Source organism: Planococcus citri, chromosome 2, assembly GCF_950023065.1.
Source record: "Planococcus citri chromosome 2, ihPlaCitr1.1, whole genome shotgun sequence".
Taxonomy (NCBI): domain Eukaryota; kingdom Metazoa; phylum Arthropoda; class Insecta; order Hemiptera; family Pseudococcidae; genus Planococcus; species Planococcus citri.
Window position 1 is genome coordinate 80,019,125 of NC_088678.1, and position 13,149 is coordinate 80,032,273.

At 36.4% G+C, this 13,149-nt stretch overlaps 3 protein-coding genes across 3 annotated transcripts in view; 2 read left to right on the forward strand and 1 right to left on the reverse strand.

Annotated features, from left to right (window-relative positions):
• The window catches only part of LOC135837960 (roundabout homolog 2-like), a 638,803-nt gene that overhangs the window by 307,639 nt on the left and 318,015 nt on the right, over nt 1-13,149 (reverse strand). The window lies entirely within an intron of this gene.
• On the forward strand, nt 2,255-5,380 carry LOC135837927 (uncharacterized). Its single transcript, XM_065353370.1, has 2 exons — nt 2,255-2,592; nt 3,065-5,380. Exon 2 carries the CDS (start codon nt 3,100-3,102, stop codon nt 5,242-5,244), a length of 2,145 nt encoding a protein of 714 aa, XP_065209442.1. The 5' UTR covers nt 2,255-2,592; nt 3,065-3,099; the 3' UTR covers nt 5,245-5,380.
• Nucleotides 8,160-11,309, forward strand: LOC135834572 (uncharacterized). The gene is made up of 2 exons (XM_065348489.1): nt 8,160-8,574; nt 9,024-11,309. Exon 2 carries the CDS (start codon nt 9,469-9,471, stop codon nt 11,158-11,160), a length of 1,692 nt encoding a protein of 563 aa, XP_065204561.1. The 5' UTR covers nt 8,160-8,574; nt 9,024-9,468; the 3' UTR covers nt 11,161-11,309.

A 13,149-nucleotide genomic window follows, 5' to 3' on the forward strand; every position in this document is an offset into this window, starting at 1 on the left:
GTGTCCTACTTTTCATTCTCTCACTCCTCAACCTATTCCTCGAATTCTGACTCATCCAACTAGCTCACTCTCTGTACACACCTATTACTCATACAACAGTATGGTCTGACGAAGTTTGCTTTTTTATGTCTGCAAACCATTCGTTGTTGTGATGTTGGAAACATTGAATGAAAATTCTCTCAATTCGAGCGCCATTTTTGAAAACCTACCAGTTACTTTGCTATATACATAATAAAATTATTGTACAAGCGTGAATAGGACGCTTGTTATTGTTTCCCAACTTTTTATTTCTGACACCTTCATCTGCCCCATCCCAGTATTTATCACGCTAATCATCCAAATGTGGTTTGAACAAATTTTGTAAGAGGGAGTTGGTATAAAAAAATGTTGAATAAGTTTTAACGTTCAAAAACGATGCTTTTATACTTGACAGAGAAAATTCGAATCGTTTTTGCAGTAGAACGATTCGAATAAAGTGAAAAACGACACACCCTATTACCTACTGGTCGAAACATGTTCGAATAATACATACATATAGGTTCTCTTTGTCAAGGAGAAACCTATTTTCTCGCCCTTGCCTCCCTCCCCCCAATCATTGTTAAACCTGTGTATCTCTGATTTCATTTTTTTTTTCAAAATTCAATTCCTAAAATTAAAATGTGAGAATTGGATTCTTCTTCTTATTCAATTCCTCCGTTGGACTTGATTTCAATTTGTAGGTCAAAATTTCCTTTCATTTCCTTGAAAAAAAGAACACCAATTTTAGTAGTGGGGAGGGGGGTGTACCTGTTTAAATTATTTCAGGGGGAAAAATTCAAATTCTAGTTACTTATCGACGAGAGAAAAATCATTAACGAAAGTCTCAAACAATTTTTTGGGTGAACTTTTTTATCCACGTTTTCCGTTGACATCTTCTAGTAGGTCTCACAAGGGAACCTCTTGAGGTGCCACACTCCGATTTGAATGGGACCGCGATTCTTAGAAAGAGCATAGTCTAAAACCCCCAAAACCAAATTTTCAGCCGCCCAAGTTCATTTTTCGATTTTTGGCGAATTTTTGAAAATTCAAAATTGACTGTGTTTGGCGATTTATGCTTTTTTTCAAAAAGTACGTTCTTGATCAGTAAAAATGGTCAAAATAAGTCCCAAAACTAATATTAATTACCCAAATCCAAATTTTACCATTTCCAGCCATTCTGGAGCCTCCGGTGCGATTTTTCAATTTCTCCAGAATTTTGGATTTGCTTCAAGAAGGCGTGAATATGAAGTTGGGCAGCTAAAAATCGAGTTGTGTTAAGTATATACTCGACCTGTTTAACGAATTTATCCTCATTTGAGCCAAAAATTTTCACAAAAACGGGAAACTTTTGATTTTTTGGATTTTTTAATTTTGAAAAAAGCTGGTCAAAAAACCACTATTGAGGTGTCACTCTCAAAATCGTCTCAAATGTGGATAAACTCGTTAAACAGGTCGAGTGTAATATACAACTAGATTTTTAGCTGCCCAACTTCATATTCACTGTTAAAAATAAGCAAAATTCGCGTCATTATTTAAAATTCTGGAGAAATTGAAAATCGCGCTGGAGGCTCCAGAATGGCTGGAAATCGTAAAATTTTGATTTGGAGGGTTAGTTGCAGACAACATACAGCGATTCGCGTGAATTTCAAACATTTCCTCACAAACGGTTATCTTTGTATTTTTTGGATTTTTTAATTTTGAAAAAAGCTGGTCAAAAAGCCACTCATGAGGTGTCACTCTCAAAATTGGCTCAAATGTGGATAAACTCGTTAAGCAGGTCGAGTATTATACACAACTCGATTTTTAGTTGCCCAACTTCATATTCACGCCTTCTGGAGCAAATCCAAAATTCTGGAGAAATTGAAAAATCGCGCTGGAGGCTCCAGAATGGCTGGAAATTGTGAAATTTGGATTTGGGTAATTAATATTAGTTTTGGGACTTATTTTGAACATTTTTACTGATCAAGTACGTACTTTTTGAAAAAAAGCATAAATCGCCCTGAAACGTCAATTTTGAATTTTCAAAAATTCGCCAAAAATCGAAAAACGAACTTGAGTAGCTGAAAATTTGGTTTTGGGGGTTTTAGACCATGCTCTTTCCAAAAATCACGGTTCCCTTCAAATCGGAGTGTGACACCTCAAGAGTCAAGAGGTTCCCTTGTCAGAAATGAATAGTTTAATCTCGTTCACTGATTAAACCCACAGCAATTGTCAGTAAACTTATTTCTTGAAAATATGATTGCACAGTTGCTGCGAAATAAGTCAACTAGTACATAAATGATGTGAAGTTCTACCGCTTTGTTATCTCTCTTTTTTTTCACCCTTCCTCGCGTCATTGGACGTGTAGTTACCAGTCTCAATATTCTAGTTGCATATTTCTTCGATGATCGTTGGTCATAATAATTATCACAGCTCGTTTGTAAACATGCGTACTGAGACCTGATAAGTGTGTACTTTTAGTCATTCATATTTTTTAAAAACAAAAATTCTGTGTTTTTGTGTGAAATCGTATTATATTTTGTTGTACAATTTCATTGTTTCGTGTTTATACTTTTATGGACTTCATATTTTGAGGTGAGTATCTTACATAATATCGTTTATGACTAATTATACCTCCTTATTTAAGTGATATTAGTGGCATCGTATCATAAAACAAATCTTTCTCGAGGTGTCTGTAGTGTCTGCAAAATAGCGAAAAGGTGAGAAATTCTCATTCTCAGGTTTTGGAAAACTCGTGTCTGTAAATTTATCAGTTTTTCATTCTAAAATCGGGGAATTTTGTTAATGAAATTCATCAATCATGAACAGGAATCATTTTCCTACAGTGGAATGAATCCTTCCTCCCCCTTTCTTAAGTTGTTTCAAGTGAAAATTGACGTTCGAAAGAACTGGAAAATTGAAAAAATTGATTGGGAGAAGTCAGAGAATATCGTTTATCTGGAAGATGAATACTAGACACTCAGATTAAGACCTTATTGAGCTGAGAATTTGAAAGACTCGAGATGAGCAGATTGATTTTTGATGGAAGTTTTGATGCTTTTTTCAGTTGTTTCGTCGCGAAGAATCGAATTATTGTTAACGATGAAGGATAATCCGGCCGATTTACGTTCACTGGCGGCGGAATCCGCGTGTATACAAATAGTGTACGAATGGGCCAGCTGTGAAATGCCAACGATCGATACTTGGAAAGACGAACGAGGCTACGGTACATGCCCGGATCACGAATGGGTTATTTGGCAAATGAACGAAATGCAGATACCCGGCAGTCCAGTGATGCCGGATTCGGTTCGCGATCAAATCGAGTACCAAATAACGTGGGTTTTGGAAGAGGTTACTGACTGGATCTGTTATCACCATAAGAAAAACTTCTTCCACGATGAACCGGCGTCTCCGTTGAAAGAATATCTGCTGAAATTGATTTGGAAACCGGATCTATGGAGTCATCGATCGATTGATTACACGGCTACTGCGAGAAACGTGCTGGCTGGGTCGAATTTTAACGCCATGGAGAGGTACAGATTTGCTTGTACGTATTGTTTCCCGGAGGATGTGCAGAATTTGAGAGAAATGGCGGAGGTAGCGATGGATTGGTGTTTCGAAACAGAGCCATTGCTGGTTTATTGGAGTAAATACTTGACCAATCAATTGCATACGATAAAGTTACCCACAGGGTTCGTTCCGATCGAGGTCTTCTTGTTTAGAGAAGCTGTAGAGAAATACGATCTTCCGGCACCCATTGTGTACTTTTTCACAAAATTCAACTCCGGTATTAATATATGGCAGTTTTGCGACATTATCACGAACTCGGAGAGCACTGGAAAAGAATATCTGAAAGAACTACTGTCTCTGATGAACGAATGTGAAAAAGGTCTCGTGTACCAAGACAACGCGATACAAATCGTGGAGAATTTCTCGGCGGTGTGTGACTTCGAAGGTATCAGTCAGATGTACTCCGAATTGAAAGGCAAGTCGAATTGGACGAATTTCGCTCCAATTATCGTCGAATTAGTGAAAGTGTCAATTGGCTTAGATCACTGCCTATTCTGGTCACTGATATCCTTAACCCTACTGATAAAAATTTGGAACGATGCCATCGGCGAGGATGGATTCCTTGTAAACGTGAGAGATTTGCAATCGCGTATCGCCGCCGAATGCTCCACAGCAATTGTTTCGGGTGAAAATTGCATCAAGCACTGTTGGTCAACAGACGAATTTCATCGGCATTTGGAATTTATTCGAGCTTTGGCTGCTGCTCACAATCCGGGAAATTTCCTCAAGTCGAATTTTTATTGGTTGGTGATCTGGCAACCGTTTGCTTCGGTAGTCGAACTGATTGACGACTTTCAATTGGATGCCGAAGACGTCGAGGAATTAAAAAGGTATACTCGACGTCCGTCTAGAATGAAGCGCGCTTGTCTAAAATATTTGGAGAGTGGCAAGTTGGAAGAATTCAGCGCTTTTGTATCGTTTTGTTACCAAGACCATAAGGCCGATATAAGCACATATCAGAAGAACTTGTTGATGAATGAAGATGGCTTGAAAGCTCTCGCTAATGCGTTGTATCGCATCGACTGGAGAATAGTCTACGAATTCGTCAGCAATGTGTTTCGTGATACTGACGGATTCGCGTCTAGCTACACTACCAGACTGTTGTTTCGTGCTTTTCAGAATGGAGAGTACTCTTTGAGGAAACTAATGAAACGAGAAGATGGGTACGGCATTGTGGATTGTATTCGAACTTTCGTGCCTGACAATGATAGTTTATCGCTGGCAAAGCAGACCTTCTTGGACTTACTCTTAAATATGATTCATAGTGACGACTTTTTCGTTTTTAAACGAGCTACGTTCAATGACCATATGTTGAATTGGTGTTATGGAACTGAGACGGGCGTTGCCGAATTTAAAGAGATGATCAACGTTTCGAAACTATTCATTACTCAGTTTTCTGGCTGCATAGCGAAAAACACGACATTGACCTTTAAAGTCAGCGATTCGATGGAGGAATTTTTGCATTGGTACTATCCCGTCGATAGTGAAAGGAGAGCTTTTAAATTGGAAATGATTCACTCGTACAACGAATTCGAAGATATTTCGATATATTTAAAGGATAGAAGTTATCGTCGACGTATGTTGGATTGGTTTTTCGAGAACGACGCCGATGCAATAAAGGAATTTGTGGCTAACGTATCGTCCATTAGGTTTAGTGGTCCACGCATCACCATATGAGTTTTTGGAAGTTTTTTGTGGTGGTTATGTCGAGTTTATTCGTTTGTGAATTTTTATCTTTTTTTTTTTCGAATCATTATTTTAATCAATTAAGATAGGCATTACCTGTAATAAATATGTGATGTGTTTTTTGGGATGTGCTTTATTTTTTATAGAATTTTGCAAATGAGTTAGGCACAAACACGTATCTTGTGGAGAGGGTACCGACTACCGGAGCCTCAAAATTTGGATTCAAATGTAAACAGAACTGTCAAATATCAATCGATCCCAAAATTCTCTGAAAATCGCTGAAATCACGTTACACGTTTCCTATTTTGGATCAAAACGTTCTGAATAACGTCCCTTAGATGGAAAAAAACCTGGTACCTACCCTATAAACGATGTAAAAACGTGAAATTTTTAATTTTTGGGATTTTGCTTTCATGGCTTCCACGTCCCTATTAAACCATTTCGTAAAATTCCTCGAAAGTATTGTAGTTTGTAAATTAATCACTCACGTATAGTTAAATTTTCTGATTCTTGAGAGCTGGGTGCATTTATTTTTGAAACATGCAATGCAAAATTGTTCTTACCTGAAACAGAAATACACAAAAAAATAAGTTTTTTTTTGATTTTATTGTAATCTAATGACAATTAGATTGATCAACTACACCTAAATCAGCAAACAGTGTTAGAAGTGCATTAATGTGGAATGACAAATCGTTTAGATAGAGAATAGAATTTGGCTAAAGCTGTGCATTTGTGGATTGGATGGACCCCGTATCCCATGTTTTTCCAACTTTCTCAATAGAATCTTTTTTTTTTTTTTGTCAAAATTTTCAGGAAGTACTTTTTTGGCATAATATAGTCAAGTAGTCGTATTTTTTGCCAAAACATCCAAAAAAAAAACAATTTTTGCTTCGCCTGCCTGAAAAGTCCTACTTTGTTACGTACAAAATTTGCTAAACCAAAGTATTGTTTTTTTCAAAATTGATTAAAATGTATAGTTTTTTTTGAAAAATTTGATTTTTTTCCCTTACAAAAATTTGTTCTTTTTTTCAGTTTTTATGGTATTTTTTCGATTATTTTGAATTTTTTTTGAGGGTATCGCAAAAAAAGTCCTGTCTCGTAAGTTTTGTTTATTGTTTCTTAAAAATTTCAAAGTTCCAACTCGATTAAAATTTGACATCGCCCTTCACTCTACTCTTCTACTCGAGCTCTTTAAAGTTCAATATCACGAAAATTTTTCTGCTGTAAATGTCCTGCTTATTTCTACTTTAAAATTCCATCATTCCAATTCCAGATTCCCTCCTTTTTTCAAAATTCCTCAACTTTGCTTAGGGCTGATACGGTGAAATTCTCAAATTCGGATTTCAATCCTTCGAGACTGTCGTACGGTTTGGAAAAAATCGTTTCTTGGTGTATTAAAGGTATAACCTAAGGTAGCTAGTTTCAACAATATTCGCCAAAATCTTCAAAAGTTCAAAGTTTAGCCTTTTTTTTTTTGAAAATTCAATTTTAGAAAGCTCGACGTCAAAATAAATGAAATTGATTGATTGATTGATTGATTGAGATTTAGGAGCTGTGATCTGAAAAATGTTCAATCATCTAAAAAAGATACATTTTTGTGATGATAGATATTATGTATTCGCAACCATATGAACTTTTCGTATTGAGATTTGTAAAATCATAGGGAAGAGGAGAGGTTACAGAGCCCCAAAATTTCGGCCAAAATGTAAAAAATGTCCCTATTAGTGCCCAAAATATTATGAAAATTGAAGAAATCTCGTAACATGTTTTCCATTTTTGGTCCAAACCGTTCGGAATAACCCACTTCTACCCCTGTTCAAGAAATAACTTCGCTCGGTACTACGAACATTGGTAATTCCCTTTAATGACGCGCCAAAAAATTTTCAAAAATGGAAAATTTGAGCCGGAAAAATTGAAAAAAAATCATCTAGTAAGTAGGGTGGATCGTTTTTCAACTTTTTTCGAATGTTGATCGATTCTACCAAAAAGACATTGCAAATAAATGACCCTAATATGGCATAAAATAAATTTCGAATTTTTGGTCAACGTTTCACCCCCGGCCTCGGCTCGAGCTCAAAATTGATTTTTCAGAATTTTTTTCCAGCTGCGATGGTCTTTTGACATTTGTAGTACTTGCATGTGATCGTTTTTAGGCCATTAGAAAAGTTCAAAGTTCATTTTTGCCAAATTCAGGATTTCTCGAAATTTTGTTTTTGTTTTTTCTTTTAAATGTGTAGGTAATTTTATAATCACCTCTTTAAGATGGTAAAATTACAGTCAAACAACTGATTTATATTTCATTTGTACGTGATTGTGAGCACTACTATAAGACCACTTGACCTGAGAAAGAATTAACTTTTTTTCAACACATCAAATTTTCAAGCTTTGAACTCAAGCCGGATGGTCAAACGTTGACCAAAAAATTCGAAAATTTTCGTTCGTTTTATTAAGGTCTTTGGCCCTGGTTTTTTGTTCGGGTTCATTAATATTCGATTTAAAAAAAAAAATGAAAACCGACCCACCCTATGACGTACTGGTTAGAGCTTGTTTGAATAATGAAATCTACTTTCATGTATTCTTGTCCTTTACCCTCACCCACCCCCACCCCTCATCGTTGTTTTAAACCTTTGTGTATCGCAGATTTCAAGTTTATTTTTTTCCAAGATTCAATTCCCAAAATTGAAATATGTGACAATTGGAAAAAAAATCACCAACGAAAGTCGCAGACAATTTTTTGGTGAACTTTTATCCACGTTTGACCTTGATATCTACTGTCATAATGATTTATATAATCCCATTCCTCATTTAATCAACAGAAATTGTCAAAAAAATTGAATCATTGAAAATACATAAATGATTGTAAAGTTGCTTCGAAATATGTAGTCGGTACATGAGAATGAGACACATTGAGTTGTTGAACCAGTTGATGGTGTATTAATACAGGTTCATACAGAACTTGGTTGTGCAGAAGACAGACCCAAGTACATCTGTACCATAATTTCTGGCATATTTCGAACATACATATGTATGTGAAATTTTACTTATCTGTTATCATTCTTTTTTTGCATCCTTCCTCGCGTCGTGTCCGACATTTGATATGCTAGTCTCGAGTCGAGTAACGTACATATATTTTTTCGATGTTCGCTGGTCGTGTAATATCACACAGCTCGTATGTAAACACGCGTACTGAGACCTGCTGTATGTACTTATTACTCGATAATGTTTTTTGAAAACAAAAACCTTGTGATTTTGCGCGAAATCGTATAATTTGTTGTGTAATTTCATTGTTCCGTGTTCATTTTATAGACTTGACATTTTGAGGTAAGTAAGTACAGAACATCATCGTATAGTGTAGAATTTTTATGACTAGATGTACCTCCCAACTTACGATACCTATTTCTGGCGTAGTTCTTGTAGTATGTATCATGAAACAAACCTTATTCAAACTGTCCGGTGTCTGAAACATAACGAAAAGGTAGGAAATTTTCATTCTCAGCCACTCACGTTTCGGAAAACTCGGTAAATTTAGCAATTTTTGTTCTAAAATTGGTTAATCTTGTAAACGAAATTCACCATGAAGAGGAAATATTCTCACAATTGATGGACTTTTTTCTGAACAAAATATTGGAATAAATCCTCCTCCCTTCCCCTTTTCAGACGTTTTAAGTGTAACTGATGTTCGAAAGATCTAGAAAATTGAAAAAAATTGGTACCTATGAAAAAGTCAGAGAATGATTGATATTGATGAAAAATGTTGATGCTTTTTTCAGTTGTTTCGTCGCAAAGAATCGAATTATTGATAAAAATGGACGACGATCCGACCGAATTACGTTCACTGGCGGCGAAATCTACGTGTATACAATTCGTGTACCAATGGGCCAGCTGTGAAATGTCAACAATCTATACTTGGAAAAAGGAAGAAGATTACGGTACATGCCCGGATCACGAATGGTTAATTTGGAAAATGAACGAAATGCAGCTACCCGGCCGTCCAGTGATGCCGGATTTGGTACGCGACCAAATTGAATGTCATATGACGTCGATTTTGAACCAGGTTACCCGATGGATCTGTTATCACCATAAAAAAATTTCTTCCACGATGATCCGGCGTCTCCTTTGAAACAATACCTGCTGAAATTGATTTGGAAACCGGATCGATCGATCGACTACGCAGCTACTGCGAAAAACGTGTTGGCTAGCTCGAATTTCAACGCGATGGAAAAGTACAGATTCGCTTGTACGTATTGTTTCCCGGAGGAAGTGTGGAATTTGAGAGATATGGCGGAGGTAGCGATAGATTGGTGTTTTAAAAAAGAGCCATTGCTGATTTATTGGAGTAAACACTTGACCAATCAGTTGCATACGATACCTGTACCGGCGAACGATTCAATCGACGAGATCATGTTTGCTAAAGCTCTGAACGAATTCGATCTTTGGCAGCCCATAAAGTACTTTTTTGAAAAATTGAACTCCGGCGACAGATTATTGCAGTCTAAGAACGTTGTCTCACACAAACGTGGAAAATATCAAAAACAACTTTTGGCTTTACTGAATGAATGCGAAAAAACTTCCGTGTACCAGGCTAATTTGAAAAAAATCATTAAAAATTACGACAAGGTATATGACTTTGAAAGTATTCGACAGATTTACACCGAATTGAAGGGCAAATTGAGTTTCAAGAATTTTGCTCTAATTTTCAAAAAATTGGCGTCTTTGTCGATGCAAGGTCTTCTTCATTTCAATGCACTGACACCATTACTAATGGAAATTTGGAACGATGCCAGCATGGAGTATAAAGTCCGTGTAGCCTCAAGTGGCTTGCGATCACGCATTGTCGATAAATGGTACGATTTGATTATGGAAAACGAGGGCTATTATTACGAGAATAGAGACCAATTCCGCAATCCTTTTGTGCTTATTCGTGCCTTGGCTGAAGTCGACGAACCGCGAAATTTCCTCAAGTCGAATTTTGATTGGCTGGTAGTGTGGCAACCGTTCGCTTCAATAGTCAAACTAATTGACGAATTTCAATTCAATGCCGAAGATGTCGAAGAATTGAAGAATGATATTCGACAATCGGATACAATGGAGGGAACTTTTTCTGGATATTTGAGGTGTGGCGAGTTTGGTGAATTTAGCAGTATTATATCGTTTTGCTACTCGGATGATAACGCGAGCAAAATCGCGTACCAGAGAAAATTTTTAATGGAGAATTTGGACTCTCTTAGTCTTGCATTGATGAGTATCGATTGGAAAATAATTTACGAATTCGTCAACAACGTGTTTTGTGATACCGATGGCGACGACGGATTCGAGTCCTCCTGCACTACCCTACTGATGCAAAACGCTTTAAAGAAAGGAATGTATGTTCTGGACAGAATGATGCATCTGAATGAAGCAAATAGCATCGTGGAATGTATTGAAACTTTTGTGCCACACCACGACAATTTATCTCGGGCAAAGAAGGCCTGCATTGATTTACTTTCCGATCATCTTCATAATGGTTATCTGCCCACTTTTAAGGAGACACAGATCGAAGAGATTCTGACTTGGTGCTACGGAAGTGAGACAGGTGTTGCTGAATTCAAAGAGAAAATCAACGTTTCGGAAGCTTTTATCAACATGTTGGAAGGCTGCGTCAACGGATACACTTTCAAAGCGAGTGATTCTATGGAGGAATTTTTGCATTGGTATTATCCAATCGAAAGTGAAAGGAAAGCTTTCAAATTGGAAATGATTTACTCGTACGGCGAATTCGAAACGATCGGGGAATTGCTAAAGGGGAGAATGTACCGTCCACGTGCACATCTGATGAAGTGGTTTTTTGAAAACGACGACTGTAAAATAATGGAATTTATTACTAAAATATACCTAACTACGTGTAACGAAAGTTCGTCAAAACGATAGTCGATGGTTGAATTTTTGAATTTTTTAGTAATATTGTAATTTTAATGTGTAGCTTATATTTTTATCTGTGATTCTAAATCTGTTTTAAATTTTTTGATTTCAACCAATATAATTCAGTTATTGTAATAAATTTTGTGATGTGATTGCTAGAAGTGTGCTTCATTTTTCGGAATTTTGTGTTCAGTAGGTAGGTATATATAATACAGTCGAATCCATTAATTTGAAAACTGTTACATAAAATGAACGATCGGAGATCGGTATCGTATGACGAATTTTGCTTATTGATGTCTGAAAACCAATCGTTGTTGTGATGTTGGAAACATCGAATGAAAATTTTCCCAATTCAAGTACAATTTTTAAAAACTGACTTGGTACCTTGCTGAAAAGAAATTCATGTTCAAGCTCAAATAAGACGGTTGTTATATTGTTTCCCAACTTTTTATTCCAGACACCCTCATCTCCCTCCACGCCCCAGTATTTGTCATACTAATTAGCCAGATGTGGTTCGAACAAATTTTGGAAGGGAGAGCTGGAAATAAAATGTTGATTAGTTTTCAATGTTCAAAAACGATGCTTTTATACTTGACAAAAAATTTGAATCGTTCTCCTACAAAGTTGGTAGATACTGAAATATTCAAAACAAAAATTCGCATTTTTTTCGTGATTTTTTTGCAGCCTTTTTGGCGTTTGAAAATCAAATTCAAAAAGAGTTCGCGAAGGCGAAAGTTCCAGAAAATTGACGATTTGTGAGGTACAACGATATTTTCAAAAACAACCAAACAATTTTTCTGATAAAGTTTATCGACGTTTTCCGTTGATATCTACTGTCATAATAGTCCGGCATATGACAATAGGAGTCATTGCACCCCCCCCCCGCCGATCCTCCGGGACAACTTTTTTCTTAAAGGAGACATCCTAAGGAACATTTTAAAGCAAACTTGCCCAAAAAAAATTGGTCTTACTTACAAAATGGCGGCCATTTTGATTGACAGGTCAGCCGAAATCGCAGATTTTGCGTTTTAACATAGGACTTGCACAAACTTTTTCAAACTTTAGAAAGGTAGATCGAAAGATCATGCAAAAACTTATCACCTGTCAAAATTTCAAGTGCTAAAGTGCGTTTTTCGATTTTTGGTGAATTTTTGAAAATCGAATTTAGGCCAAAAATGAGGGAAAAAATCAAAATTTTACCAAATTGACCAAGAAAGCTGAAATTTGGGATATACCCTATTTTCGACATGCCAAATCGATTGGAAACGGTTTCAACCCGTTTTGAGCAGTTCTGGAGCCTCCAGCAGATTTTTGAAACTCGAAATTCCCACAAAATTCCATCAAATTGGAGTTGTAAAGCTGAAATTTATTCTAAAAACTAATTTCAATACGCTACGAAGTACTGCAGGTGAATTTCAAGTCGTTTTGGATCCTCCAGCAACTTCTTGAAAATTCCTGAAGCCTCCAGCAGATTTTTGAAACTTTAAATTTTCACAAAATTTCATCAAATGGAGGTGGGAAGCTGAAATTTACTCTACACTTCAATTCTAACACCCTCTGAAGACGACTTCAGGTAAGTTCAAGTCATTTTAGAGCCTCCAACGACTTTTTTTTGAAAATTACTGGAGCCTCCAGCACATTTTTGAAACTTTAAATTTTTACAAAATTTCATCAAATTTGAGATGGAAAGCTGAAATTTACTCTACACTCCAATTTTAACACACTCTGAAGATGACTTCAGGTAGGTTCAAGTCATTTAAGGGTCTTCAGCGACTTTTTTGAAAATTCTTGGAGCCTCCAGTAGATTTTTGAAACTTGAAATTTCCCCAACATTAATTTATCAAATGGAGTTGGCAAGCTTAAATTTACTTCGCAGACTACATGGTGGTAGCTACTTTTAGGAAATTTCAATTTTCCAAAAAAAACGTCATACAACCTTTCAAAAAGTTGCTGGAGGCTCCAAAACGACTTGAAATTCACCAGCACTCAACTTCGTAG